Source organism: Aotus nancymaae, unplaced genomic scaffold (genome assembly GCF_030222135.1).
Source record: "Aotus nancymaae isolate 86718 unplaced genomic scaffold, 86718_ANA_hifiasm-v0.15.2.pri h1tg000057l, whole genome shotgun sequence".
Taxonomy (NCBI): domain Eukaryota; kingdom Metazoa; phylum Chordata; class Mammalia; order Primates; family Aotidae; genus Aotus; species Aotus nancymaae.
Genome location: NW_026988471.1, coordinates 235,779 through 250,580, shown reverse-complemented (window position 1 = coordinate 250,580; position 14,802 = coordinate 235,779). Strand labels below are relative to the sequence as shown.

The window sequence follows — 14,802 nt, the reverse complement described above, 5'->3', positions numbered from 1 at the left end:
TGAGTGCAGTAATAGCTGTATACTCTTTTAAATGGTGGAATTGTCCATCAACAGTGACTGGAAGGACACACTTTGCCATGTCCACACGTTAGAGTACCGGTTGGCAGGCAAAGAGGAAGAGCTTTTGATCTGTGCAGCAGTGCGTCTGAGTCTCAGTATTTTTGTGGTGGTTAAATAAGCTAGTCAGAAAAGGACACACACTGATGACTGTATGTGAAGTTCTGACACAGACAACATTCGTGCACAGGGACAGAAATCATCAGATGGGCGCCAACCTGAGGCAGGGACTGGGCACGGATGGATGGTCAGGGGTGGTCCGCACCTCTCTCTGTCCGTGTCCACCGAGCTATCCCTGTGACACAGGCAGATTTCATTTTGTAGATTGTATCTCATCAAGTTAATCTGAAAAGTCTACACTGAGAGCCAATATTTTAACTATTCTGAAATAACATTGAGTTAAATAATGCAAAGTGTCAAAATGCACTAATGCTGTGATGCCACTTGTTTTAAAAGCGGTAAAGAGCTACACACATGGGTCGTGCACGCTTAATATTTCTTGCATAAAGTATCTGGAAATACCTTCCTCTACCGTTGATGATTCTTGGGATGGATTTTTTTTCCTGGTTTGGATCTTGCTAATACTCCTGTGTTGAGCCACAAAGAACTGATAATGACATCTTTTAAAGAAATTAGAACTCCAAGATGACCCTAAATCAGTTTTCACTTTTTGAAATTTTATTTTATTTTGAGACAGAGCCTTGCCCTGTTGCCTAGGCTGGAGTGGAGGGTCCAGTCATAACTCACTGCAGCCTTGAACCCCCGAGTTCAAGTGATCCTCCTGCCTCGGCCTCCTGGGTAGCAAGGACGTCAGGTGCACACCACCATGCCTGGCTGATTCTTTCAATCTTTTTATTGGTGGAGACGGGGTCTCACTATGTTGCCCAGGCTGGTCTCAAACTCCTGGCCTCAAGGGATCTTCCTCCCTTGGCCTCCCAAAGTGCTGCGAGTGCCCAGCCAGTTTTCACTTTTAAAATAAATTACATCTTTCAAACATACCAGGCACCAACATATATCACATTTTATTAGAAATATTTATATTTGGCTAAATAAAAGAAGGGGATTTTTTTTCCCTGTGCTCTTTGATCATTTGAGCTGTTGAAAGTGTAAACCGTGAGTTTACACTTGAGATCTGACGTGGGTCTCAGTCAATTTTAAACGTTTATTTTCTCAGGGTTAAGGACGGCCCATGACACAGCCTTAGGAGGTCCTGACAACGTGTGCTCAAGGCGGCCTGGGTATAGTTTGGTTTTACGCATTTAAGGGAGGCCTGAGACATCAATCAATATACGTAAGATCGATTCCGTCCAGAAAGGCGGACGCGTTCTTCCGAGTTTCTGATCAGCCTTTCGCTGAGTGTGTGATTTGCAGGAATGGCCACTCACGCCTTAGTCTGGTTTAGTGAAACAACAGGGCAAAGGGAACACTCAGATAAGCGTTTGTCTCCATGAGCAGAGGGGTGGGTCTGAGTTCTGTTTTCCTTTTGTCCACAAGGGATTTCCTTGTGGGCAAATTGTGAGGAGGTGTGTGGCTTCATACCTGTCTAGCTATCTTATTTAGGAATAAAGTGGGAGGCAGGTTTGCCCGGCAGAGTCCCCAGCATGGCTTTTCCCTTGGCCCTGTGATTTTGGGGTCCTGAGATTGAATTTCCTTTGACAAAAGCAAGCCTCCTTTAGCAGACTTCATCTACATTCTGCCAATTACCAAGGTGAACAGTGGAAAGGAATGCCTTGGACCTTCCAGGTCCTGAGGTCCCGCAGTTGTCACGTGCCTGTGAGCTGTAGACCCTGAGACAGGAGCTCCTCAGCCTCGGGCTCTCCTGGGCCTGCACTGACGCCACTCAGATTCTTTGCTCTGCTGGTCCCTGGTCCCTTCTCCGATACACTTCAGAGCTGGAAGAATTGTGTGAGCTTGTTATGCCAAACCCTCCGACGAGTGTGTGAATGTCCCGGCGACGTGACGATGTTAAGTGCCAGAGAAGTGCAGGCGTCATTACCTGTAGACTCCACTCCCGGGTCTCCTAGAGTTTTGCTAATAGGAAAGTCTGCAGGCAGCCAGGTCCAACACTTCTGACAAGAATAACAAAATATATTAAATCTTACCCTACATATTATAGTTAAAAAATATTTACTTTTAAAATTTTAATTATTATTTTAAATCAGTATTAAAGTGTGTTGATTGCAGGAAGAGGATGCATCATGGGGAGGTTTGGACAGGTTTTGTTTAAGATCCTTTAAGGTCTCAGGATTTTATAACTTCTGAGGTTCTGAGAGTTTCGAGTTTCCCACTCTGAACATAGCTGTGATTCATTAGAAGAGAGATGATCGTGTCAATGGAGATTTTCGGTTCGTTTTTTTGGTAGGCCGTGCTGTGTTAATGCTTCACCGTGTTGCCGAAATGGGTCGGATCCAGACCCCAGGAGAGGGTTCTTGGACCTCACGCTGGAAAGGACTCAGGGCGAGTCCGTAAAGTGAAAGCAAGTTTATTAGCAGGAAAGTGCCCGAGTCAGACACTCGGAGTTATTCGTCAGTTATATGCTAAACGCGGGGTGGATTATTCGTGAGTTTTCTGGAGAAGGGGTGGGCAGTTCCCGGAACGCAGGGTCCCTCCCCTTTTCAGACGACACAGGGTGGCCTCCTGACGTTGCTGTGGCCTTTGTAAGCCGTCCCGGCACTGGTGGGAGTGTCTTTTTGCAAGTGGACACGTTAGAATGAACGTAACAGGAGCGGTGAGGGCGACCGCGTTGCCGCGCGGGTTTCAGTGGGGTTGGCCTTCAGTGGGGTTGGCCGCCGTCCCCTCCGCCGCGCGCTGCTTCACCAGCGACGTCCTCGCGGCCTGTGCCTGGTGCGGACCTCGCCCCTCAGCCTGTGACTTGGAACGCTTTGCCCCCGGGGACGCGCCCGGCTCCGATGGAAGGTGCAGCCCCTCTGGTTTGAACACCTCTGACGGTTTATACGAGAAAAATGAAATCACAATACGTTTCTCACTTCTATTTAGTAGAACTTTTCATTAAAACATCTTTTTTTCATCTTTCAGTGAATAACCCTCTACCTTCCAATTTGAAATCAGAAGCGAAAAAGGCTGCCAAAATATTAAGAGAATTCACAGAAATAACTTCCAGAAACGGACCTGACAAGATCATTCCTGGTAGGTGAACAGGATGAGTGCCGTTTCTCTCCAAATGTTTTCTTCCCAAGTTGTATTTTGCCTTCTTCGACGCTCCGTTTCAGGCCGAAGCCTCCCTCAGTGCCAGCGGGTGGTTCCAGCGGCGTCTTTCTCACGGCCGATCCAGGGACGCTCTGGACACCACGGCCTGTTCATCACCACTCCCGGTTATTTCCAAAGGGTGTTCACGGCACGACTCACTTCATGCAAAGGGGATCCAAACGCCAGGTCACTTCTGCAATGTTACAGACCCGCCTCCCTCATAATCACAGCACCCGACTCAGCTCTGTTTGGGAGATTTGTTATTGATAGAATAATCTTAATAGTGATATAATAATGATGTTGATTATTGCTGCGTTCCTGCCACCTCTCCCATCGTGAGGAAATAGTCCTCACAGAGCCTCGGTACTCCAGCTGCCGGGGGGCTGGACAGGGCCAGCTGCAGGTCAGGCAGCGCAGACAGGCCTCTTCCCTCCCTGTCTCTCCCTTTTACGTAGGCTTTTTCTCCTGCCTCCCACCCCGGGTTCCAGCGCCCTAAACACCACAGGTTCCTGCTCCACGTCGGCTCTCTGCAGCTCGCCTGTGCTTTGCATCGCGTGCTAAGAACTCTGCAAGCTAACCTCGCAAACTCACCAGCTAATCTCCTACATAAATTTTAATTTTGTGTTTTCTCCTTGCACATGAGACATTTACATTCTCTAGTGGTTTAAGAAGACATTAATCAGTAACAGATGTGCATCGGTATCCACTAGGCCATAGAAACACAATTCTTAAACTTCACTCCAAACCTGCTGAATCAGACTTTTAGTGCAGTGTGTCCAGGAATGCGTGTTTTGCATGCGGTTTCTTGTGTAATTCTTATGACTAGTAATTCTCTGACTAGTGACCACACAAGCTCCGGTCCAGAAGGGCGTCTTTGAAAACCATGGCCTGTTCATCACCACTTCTGGTTATTTCCAGAGGGTGTTCACGGCATACTTGTCTCGTGCCAGTCGGCCTGGACAGTGTTACAGACCAGCCTCCCGCTCAGTTAATCACAGTGCATGACTCTGAGTCCTGCATTAAAGACCTAAGTTTAATTTTTCTAAGCTGGATATCTGAAGTTATTTAATAGAGCTTTAAATAATGTTTTAAAAATGCGTTACTGTTTTAATAATGTGAATCATGACATGACTCATCGTTGCACTGGCCCAGTGACTTCTCCGGTCTGGAGAAAACAGTGCTTGGTAGAGCCTTGCCGCTCTAGGCGCCGTCTGAACCTGCACCTTGGCAGACCCTGGGAGCTCCTGAGCAATCTGCTCAGATGTCACAGATCTGCCTGCATTGCTCACACGGCCCCAGTGAGGCGCGCACACACACACGCACACACACACACGCACACGAGTTTCAGAAGCGCTGCTTTAGAGCTGAAAGAAAACTCAACAAGACAAGGTAGATTTTCAGTATCCATATTCTGAAGGAGTCACTCTCAGTGGGTGAAGCTCAGAAAATGAAATTCTGTTTGCGTGGTAGCGTAAGTGAGCGGTTGCCCCGAGCTGTGGGTGTGGCAATGAGGGGCGTTCCACAGCCAGCAGACACAGGCTCACTTCTCTCACCTGGGAGTCTGATGGGGCATTATGCTTACATTGAAACAAAGATGCCCATCACAGGATAAACAACTGCATCTACAAAGCACTTAAACAAGACACCTAGGTCTGTGGACCTTCCAGGGGTGTGGCCTCCTCTAATGGTAGGTTCTGAGAGTTAAGTGAAGCTTAATTTAGCAATTAAATCTATAATCGTTACATTCTATGCTATAGATCAAAAGCTCACTGGCAGATTGTTTAGGGATTATTAGTATTTCAGTTCCCTGAATCTGAGTGGAAATCTATAAAAATATAATTGACATGTGGAATATATTCATTTTAAAGCCTGTTTTTGTTAATATCTAATTCTCAGTAGAAACAATAGCAGCTCTAGAGCGTTGGAAACAGAATGTGAGGAAGACATTCTGCCAACGGGCGGCTGTACATATAAACCTGCACGGTGTATGATACAGCTTTCAGCCTTTTTGCAGCGTAAGTATAACCTTTTAAAATACAGGAGTAAAGTACACTTAGCAGCCAGCCATCCCGGATGCAGCCTGGTTCTCCATAACTCTCTTCCTAAGAGCAGCTCCACACACGTTCTCCTGCAAACTTCACGGTCTCGGATCGGTATTTCCAAGGGTCTGTTCTTTATTTAAATTTTGAAATGGTGGCATAATTATGTGAGAATTTCAGCGTTCTCTTGGGGCAGCTGCGAAGCCTTTGCTCTGTGTACTAGAGCACCGTGTCTGGCTTCAGTTTCTTGGCAGAATATTTGATACAAGTGATAATAAATTAAACTGCCTTAAAGTTATACGCTAGGCTTCCCTCTTAGTTTGAAAGAGGTATTTTTGTGTTGTAGATTCGCAGAATAGTGTGGCAGTATATTCAGCGGATACATATATTAATAACCCTCATTTATGTAATGAACGTCTCTGAAATGTGAATAAACCAATATTTTTAAATTGAACATATTATCGGTGTTCTAGGAGTCAAGTGGTACTCGAATGCTGTAGCAGATCATTTTATAATGTTAAAAATGCTTTAACACTGAAAAATTATTTTTCTGTTTTTGAATCCAAATTTTTATATTAATACAAGGTTAATTTAGCTAGATGGCTTTAAGACCAAAGTTCTAATTCATGTGGCCTTTGGGTAATTTTTAAAGTTTTTCCTTAATACTTTTTTGGATCTTAATTTCTTTGAAAATAGTAACTTTTATCTTTTATATTATATACTATATCCTAAATTAATTGAAATTGCCAAAATATTTGCCCTGCTAATAGATAACAATAAAATCTCTTTTAAATATCTAATTTATCTAATTTATTTATCAAATAATTTGTCTAATAAATTTGATATTTGAAAGATATTTTATTGATATCTATCAGGGCAAATATTTTGCAGGATTTGAGGATGTTTAAGATGTTGTGTTTAGCACTGCAAAAATAGCAAACACAAAAAACGTGCGTGGGAAGAGAGAGGCCTGGTGCCCGTCTGTTGGTGACTGGCTTTTGCTCCCTGCTCCCGCGTGCCCTGAACTGGGGAGAGCCGCTGTGCACACCGGCCTGTGTAGCGCGCCCGTGTACGCGGCATCCAGGCGCAGACGCTCACCTTCCCACCGTTTCCACGTTGACAGCTCACGTCATCGCGAAGGCTAAAGGCCTTGCGGTTCTGTCCGTGATCAAAGCCGGGTTCCTGGTGACGGCCAGAGGAGGCAGCGGGGTCGTGCTGGCGCGCCTCCCGGACGGAGGTGAGTCGGCACCTGCTCGCGGAGCGGGGGAGCTGCGTTCCCGGCCCTGCGTCTCCGCTGTGGACACCGCGCAGCGCGTGGGACGCGCGTCCCGCGCCTGGGGCGCGATGAGGCTGCTCGGCCGAGCGCGCGCGGGGACGGCCTTCGTGGCTCTCTCCGTCCGCGGAACACGACGCGAGCTGCGCGGCGGCCCGAGGTGGTTTTGCACGCGTTTCGTGATTCTTCCACGGAGCGAACGTGTAAACGCGGCAGCGTACGCATTTCCTTTGCTTAATACGAATTCTTGTCCCTCAGCTTCGTGGTGTGGCCGCTTTCTGTTGTTTTACGGAAACCGATAGGAAAATAAGGGGCCACGTGTGAACGTCTTCGTTTCTGTGGCGGATCACGGAAACCGTGACACTTGAAGAATCTTCCCCGAGGCAGAATTGCATCAGGAGCCAGCGCGGTCCAGTTTTACTTTCTGGGGTGGAATCTCCTACTTGATTCTTTACAGATGAAATCTTTTTTTTTTTTTTTTTTGAGACGGAGTATCGCTCTTGTTACCCAGGCTGGAGTGCAATGGCGCGATCTCGGCTCACCGCAACCTCCGCCTCCTGGGTTCAGGCAATTCTCCTGCCTCAGCCTCCTGAGTAGCTGGGATTACAGGCACGCGCCACCATGCCCAGCTAATTTTTTGTATTTTTAGTAGAGACGGGGTTTCACCATGTTGACCAGGATGGTCTCGATCTCTTGACCTCCTGATCCACCCGCCTCGGCCTCCCAAAGTGCTGGGATTACAGGCTTGAGCCACCGCGCCCGGCCTAGATAACTTTATTATATTTTGAGAGAGCATGGGACACTTAGAATAAATATAGAATATACATGTTTGTGAAACACAGCCTTTAAGTATCAATCACCAGGATTCACCATTTCTTACCAAGGTTGCCCCACAATCAACAAGAATCTCTTCCTTAATATGGGGGTCCGTTTTCATAGCTGTGTGTAGCTTTGAAAATAAGAAGAACACGGTTATCTTTTTTCAAGCATTATCCAAATTTCCATGAGCAGACTTCTCGGCAGTAAAACCAAACGAAATAGAGGCTCATTTCAAGGGGTCCCACTGTCAGATGGGACTCAAAGTCTACGAGAAGGTCCCCAAGTGTCTCAGGTCCCCAGCGGCTCCGTTGACCGGGTGACTTGCTGACCAAGGGGAGGGACGGGCTCCTCTCAGAGCCCAGCCAACCTTCCTACTGGTTTCAAAACCTACAATTCTCTCGCTTCTTCCTGAGCTGCAGCTGCTGACTCTGCTGAGAGTAATTTTAAAAACTGTCCAAATAAGGCATGACACGTTCCCCCAGATCCCGGCCAAGACCAGGCATCTTACAGGGACAGCTCCTAACACAGGGAACGAAAAATAATTTTGGGTTTATCAGACACGAATTTCTGTAACCCAAACTTCTCTAAGCCTGGATAGGATAGTTCTGGAAGTGTGCCAGCAATATTCTATTATCTAGCGTGCGTGGCAGCAACAATTTTCAAAAAGTGCTTTGGCCAGACTCTCCCCCTACCAGATGGAAAATACATTTTTCTAGACTTGTTTAACATGACTGTTTCTATATCAAGAAAAATAAGCATATAGTCATCCTAAAATGTGCCATATCGTGGCACGTGGAATTAGGGCACTTCGTTTCTAAATGTGATTTATCTCCTTAGAATTTTAATAGCCTTGAATTTGTACCCTGTTTCTTGAGCTTGAGCATTAGAGGTGTTAAAACAGTTTTGCCTTCAGAAATTTACAATGGAAACAATTGTCATGTTGCCGTTAGATAATAAACTCTATTGAATCCTTCTGATCGCTTAAATCCATGACAAAATTCTAGCTGAAGACCAGAGCTACAGCTAAGTTGCTTTATAAAAATACTGACAGCGGAAGTTACCAGGTGATATGTACGGTTGACGGTGAGAGAACCAGTGGTTGGGTATGAAGCATGTTGGTAGAGAGAGATGAGAGGAGGTGGGCTCGTGAGGCTGAGACTCAGATGAATATCTAATGCTTTTCAAATACTTTTAACTGTTTAAAAATTACGTATTCGTTTTGAAGAACACTTTAAAATCGTGGGAAATACCAAATCTCACTATTTTAAATAGAAACAGTCTTTAGATTTTAGCGTTTTTCCCTCCTGTATTTACATGTCGGGGTGTTTTACTGTTGGGGTGACGTTTCTGTCTGTCTGTTTTTATCAGCATGGTCCGCACCCTCAGCCATCGGGATAGCTGGCCTCGGCGGGGGATTCGAAATAGGAATTGAGGTGAGTGGGCTGTGCGTATCCGTACAACTGCCATAGCCTCTGAAGGCAGCCGCGGCGCCGCCTGGGAAAACAGGTTTCCGCGTGTTCTTGTTGTTGCCGTTGGCACCCAGGAAAATCGCGTCCTTCGTGTTCCTGATGAGTGTCTGACTGAAGCTATGTGATGGCTCCCATCTGCTTTGCTTTCCTTTCATCAGGAGTAGGATTTCTCTCATTCGCCATTTCATCCGCTTCTGTCTCGTGCACATCTGTGTGACAGGCACGTCCCAAGCCCCGGCCAACTGTCATCGGCGGTTCGTGGACTGCTCATGGCAAGGCCGCCGTCCCTTCAGTGGGCATCGAAATAACCTGGGCAGCGCATCGCCATTTGTGGCAAAATCCAGTTTCATAACTTAGGACATTCAAATGCCTCCCAATTCGTTACGTAAAGAAGAGCTTCACGTTACCTGAGTGTGTAACGTTGCTCCGGGGATTCTGGCATCTGTCGGCGTGGACGGTGCACGCCGGGAGGGGCACGTTCACAGAGGACTCCCTCACAGCTGATGCTCATCTCCAGTCCGCTGTTTTATTTGTTAGGGACTGGAAATCAAATCTCCGGGTACGCTCAACTCATTTTCTTCTCAAATTTCAGTTTCTTCCTAAGCTACCCTGTGTAAATTTGCTCTGTGGTCGTGGTTTTAAATTCCCTCAGCCTCTTTAAGAGCAAGTATTTCTAACTCTTCTCTCATCTTTATTTAATCTTCTTTACTCACTGCGTATAAATCTCTAGTATAAAAGGAATATAGTTTAGTTTTGCTTTATATGCAGCCAAATCATAGCTTTCCAACCCATCGCCCTCTGGTGGAAGGTGCGTTTTCACCAGGGATTGTGGCTTCCCCGCCCCTTCTCACCTCCCTCCCTCCCCTCTCCTCACCCCACCCAGTCCCCGGGCCCTCCCTGTGGAAAGGCCTTTTCTCTGGACAGACCCCGCCGCTAAACTGCTGGCTGTGCTGAGTCACCACCGTCCTTCCCACTGCCCTCTGGCCCCCTGTGAGGCTGGGGCACGCCGGGAGCATCTGGGGGGGGCGTGCCTTGAGCATTATTTCAAAAATGATGAGAGACTCAGTCATGAACTCTGTATCAAATTTCAATATATTAAACACCAAAATTGAGAGTTTCCATGGTAATTCTTTGAAAAGTTTGGACTTGTAGCCAAAGGGCCCATTAGTCCCTGAAAAACAAGTGCAAATAAAACATAATCCCATCATCCAGTAAGTGAAATAGGAAGACTTTAAACAGCACTTCATAGACCGATACACTGTTCCTTTTTTTTTTTTTTTTTGACACAAAGTTTTGCTCTTGTTGCCCAGGCTGGAGTGCAATGGCGTGATCTCGGCTCATCGCAACCTCTGCCTCCTGGGTTCAAGCGATTCTCCTGCCTCAGCTCCCAAGTAGCTGGGACTACAGGCATGCGCTGGCTAATTTTGTATTTCTAGTAGAGATGGGTTTCACCATGTTGTTCAGGCTGGTCTCGAACTCCTGACTTACTCTCTTTTGCACGCTGTGCAACCTTGGGCAAATTATTGAGCTGCTGAAAGCTGCACTTTCCTTATCTGGAAAATGGGTGTAATAATAGTGGCACACACTCAGGCAGACTCATGTTTAAAACATGCCGTCATTATATAGTTATTCACATTTTTTAATCATATCAATGCTCTGAAGTCGACATTTTCAGATGAGTGACAGAAAAATCGTGTTACTACCAAATGAGACTATACTTGAAAGGCCCTAAGAGAGTTCCTGATACACGTATGTTCTTAATAATGTTTAATTTGAATCATTTTATGATATAAAATACACTCAAGATCTGTAGGACAAACTAAATCTACCAGATAGCTGACCCACACAAGATGCTTCAGCTTCACTCTTGCCAACTGTTCCTTTTATTTTACGTATGGACAATTCCTGAGGATTGTGGTGCCGAATGGCACAGAAGTATTAAGCTTTTCTTGTGCAAAGTTAAGCATTTTTGCCGATGAGTGTATAACCTGTGTCTTGTATGTATTTTTATATAACAAATTTGTCTTTCATAACGCATGACACAGGCACACTCAGAAAACACAGATTTCTGCCCATGACCCTGTAGCTGCACTGGCCGTGATGTTCTGCTTCTGCCTGGCACGTCGTGGCACGGCTATGAGAGGCCGCTAAAGGAAAAAAAAACACCTTTTGATTTTTTTTTTTTTTCTGATCTCTCTTTAGTTCCTGTGAAATAAGAACAAGATAATCCTGTGTTTTTCGGTGACACTACCAATTAATCTGTGAACCAGGTCAAGAGCTCCACAGGCAGCCTGGGAGCCTGTGAGCAGCAACGGCCCTCGGTTTATTTCCACAGCTTACAAGAAGGAGCAAGACAGACTTCCTGCAGGGATCTGGAACCGCTGACCAAGAGAGTAGTGGCGTTCACACCTAAATGTTTTTAGTTTTGAGCCCAAATGCTTAGCCCCACGCTAGCACTCTTTCAGCTTCCCAGGCACACTTGACACGTGTATCTGACTCTCACAATGGTTTCATGAGGTGTAGGTCCTAGTAAGCAAATTTTAAACGCAGAGACCCAAAGGCTGGTTAAAATACCCCGAGGTACACAGCAATTGAGGAGAGGAGCTGAGATGGATGCTGGTTCTCCACGCCCGGGGTGCCCCGGCCCGTGCTGCCTCTCATTTGATGGGTCGTGTTATTTTTCAGTTCTAACCACTGTAGCGGCTTCCCCGCTACGATGATGAATTAGAGAAACAAATCCTTTCTCCATGTCGACATGCCTTGAGCATTCCGTTGAGTCTCATTGTAGTTTCTGCTTTTATTTAGAGAAAAATTAAGTCAGTCAGGCACAGTGGCTCACACCTGTAATCCAGCACTTCGGAGATCAGGAGTTCGAGACCAGCCTGGCCAACATAGTGAAACCCATCTCTACTAAAAATACAAAAATTAGCCAGGCGTGGTGGTGGGTGCCTGTAATCCCAGCTACTCGGGAGGCTGAGGTGGGAGAATCACTTGAACCTGGGAGGCGGAGGTTGCAGTGAGCTGAGGTCGCAGCACTGCACTCCGGCCTGGGCAATGAGAGCAAAACTCCATCTCAAAAAAAAGAAAAAGAAAAATTAAGTCATAGAAGTAGGCATTCCTAATGGAAACTACTTTGCTTTCTGATATGTTGAGCTGCCGTGACCTACAGCGAAGTGGCCCACATTCAGCTTCCTAGTACGGGGAGACCCCTTGCCAGGAGGGACGTTTAGAAAGCCTCCCAGGGCCTTCAGCCCCATAGACCCTGCTGCTGTGCTCCTCGGGCTTGGCTTTTATGAAGTGTTTAGTTTGATGAGATCAGAGAGCAAGCTGGATCCCTTCCTCCAACCTTGGCTTGATTTGTTAGCACTGACAGTTTGCCTAACCCCACTGAACCTTAGAATCAGCGCCCACATGAGCAGGTTGTTTGGAAGATTAAAGGACGTGATGCAGGTAAAGCTCATAGTATACACGTGGCACACAGTAAATGCTCACTGCAGTTTGCCGTAATTACCTGTGGCAACACTGGCTTTATAATTCATCAGCTCAAAATAAAAGCAGGCGTCTTGTTGGACATTCTTTCCTGTCTATATTGATATTTTGCTACATTGCATATGGTATCGTTGAGCTTTAGTCAAGACAAATATTAAGTGATATTTAGTCTTAACTATTTTTCTTCATTTTAGGTATCAGACTTGGTGATAATTCTGAATTATGACCGTGCCGTAGAAGCTTTTGCGAAAGGCGGAAATCTCACGCTGGGCGGGAACTTGACTGTGGCCGTCGGGCCCCTGGGAAGGTGAGTTCTCTGAATAGCTGTTGGATTTTACATTAATAGGAAACTTGAGTTAAAATGAGCAGATTTATGCATCCCCAGATTTATATAGCCCAGAAGATTCGAGGTCATCACAAACAGGCAATTCACAAAACACAGCCAGTGAGATGCGCGCGAGAAGAATGGAATGTTTTAGAGACATAGGCCGTTGCATCTGTCAGACGTGAACATAAAATCCACCTTAAGCTTTGAGGGAGCCAAAGGCAACTCAGATTTTGTGATAAAGTTCAGCTTCAATCAGGAAAGAAAAAGCTTTTTTTCAAAGTAAACCATAAAAATTGGAAATGGATGTGTTCTTTGAGCCATGTTTATGGCAGTTAAAGTGTCTTTTTCTTCTCTGTCAATGAAGTGCTAGTGTGGGATTAATGGTGCAATATCCACACTATTTATACAAGTTACACAGTAAAATTAGCTAAAAATGGTTCTGAGTTCCATGAAAATACGCATGCGAAAAGAATCCAAATTCTGTAGCACTCTTGAGATGTATTTTCCAGTGTTAAGAGAGGAAGATCCAGTTGGAAAATATCAGATTTGCAAATTTTTAAAAACATATTTCCACATTCTGCACTGTGTTCTTTTGCAACACGGCTCTGTATTATCACGGCCTTCCGTGATAGCTTCATACGTGTTCTTCCCCCGGCCTGTTTCTCCTCTAGACCACGTTATAACATCTAATTTAGGCCGACAGTAAGTAAAACATAGGAACAGCTGAAGGAGGTAGGAAGGAGGTGATTCGTTTGCGTTAGAACCTGCTATTCAAACGGTTATCTTCAGGCTGAGAGCTGCTCACCGCTTTGTGATGATGCAAAACCTTGTGCTTTGCAGGAACTTGGAAGGAAACGTCGCCCTGAGAAGCTCGGCCGCGGTCTTCACCTACTGCAAGTCCAGAGGACTCTTTGCAGGCGTGTCTTTAGAAGGGAGCTGTTTGATTGAAAGGAAAGAAACGAATAGGAAGTCAGTTCAAGTTAAAGCGATTTTAATTTAAAGTGTGATGAGAAAATAATACTTAAAAAGTTGATATAATTTGCAGGGTACATTTATATACTCTTTTTACAATGTGATTTTAAGTGTATATCTTACATTTAAAAATCAAATATAAAAATAATATATGCTCTAGAAAATGCAGAAGACACACAAAAAATAAAACAAACAGTCTGTCCCCTTAAAAGACTAACTCAACTCACATTTTCCTTTACTGCCTTCCAGCATTTTCCTCCGCAGGATTTTTTTGTTTGCCGTATGCGGTGGGAATCACCGTGTACATTCAGTTGTAAATTCTGTTTTCCCACTTTGCATTTTAAGATTAAGAAACGCTAGCAGAAGTTACTCACGCTCTTAGCTGGAGGCACCGATTTCAGCGATTTTCAGAGGTCTCTGGACGGCTCACCAGCCGCGACCCCGGGCTCAGTCAGTGCTCCCTGCTGTGTGTCACCTTTGTCTTTTATCCATATCGAATAGAGACCAATTTAAAATACAGGTTGATTTTTTAAAAAAAGAATCTGGAGGTATCCTAGGAGGTAAAGGGAAAATTCTACTTTCAACTGGCATCTGGCTAATTTTCCCAAAGATGCAAATTCAATGGCTCTTACCAATTGCCACTAAAATATGTGAAAGAGAAAGAGCTAAGTCTGACAACAGGACTTCTTCCAGAAGCTGCGGAAGTTCCACTAACTGCCAGCCCGATGGGGCCGCACCGCTGGTGCCGCCGCTCACATTCCCCACGTGCGCAGACAGAGCCCCCACTGTCAGAGACAAAGCGGCCAGTGTTTACCCCACGAGTCACTCAGGAATTCAGCGGCACTATTTGATAAAGCGAAACGTAATCCACAGGAGGTAGGAAACAGGAAGGGCGGGGAAAACGAGGTTTGCAGAACCATTCATCTCATAACATCAGAAGTGAAGTATTAATTCCTGGTTTTATTAATTTGAGAAAAGTGTAACAAAAGAATGCTTTTAGAAACTGCTGGTTCTAGGCCGCTGCAGGCCTCCCACTGAAGTTCAGCTAAACCCTGATAAACTAAAACACACATGTTGCCTCATGAACTGCAGGGCCTCTAGGCACGTAAGGCAAGTGTTTATTTAATCTTGATAAATATTTTAAGGAAA

General features: G+C 45.5%; 1 protein-coding gene across 3 annotated transcripts in view; it reads left to right on the top strand.

The window, feature by feature from the left end:
- The window catches only part of SH3YL1 (SH3 and SYLF domain containing 1), a 48,837-nt gene that overhangs the window by 13,991 nt on the left and 20,044 nt on the right, over positions 1–14,802 (top strand). The window contains exons 1-6 of one of the 3 annotated variants that reach the window (XM_021667525.2): positions 2,523–2,616; positions 3,094–3,204; positions 6,427–6,540; positions 8,764–8,828; positions 12,548–12,660; positions 13,522–13,650. In XM_021667525.2, coding sequence (XP_021523200.2) covers positions 2,592–2,616; positions 3,094–3,204; positions 6,427–6,540; positions 8,764–8,828; positions 12,548–12,660; positions 13,522–13,650 — 557 coding nt within the window. In that variant the 5' untranslated portion in view covers positions 2,523–2,591. Of the gene's footprint in view, positions 1–2,522; positions 2,617–3,093; positions 3,205–6,426; positions 6,541–8,763; positions 8,829–12,547; positions 12,661–13,521; positions 13,651–14,802 lie in introns of those variants that run through there. The other 2 variants (XM_021667526.2, XM_064363787.1) reach the window with 2 other exon arrangements.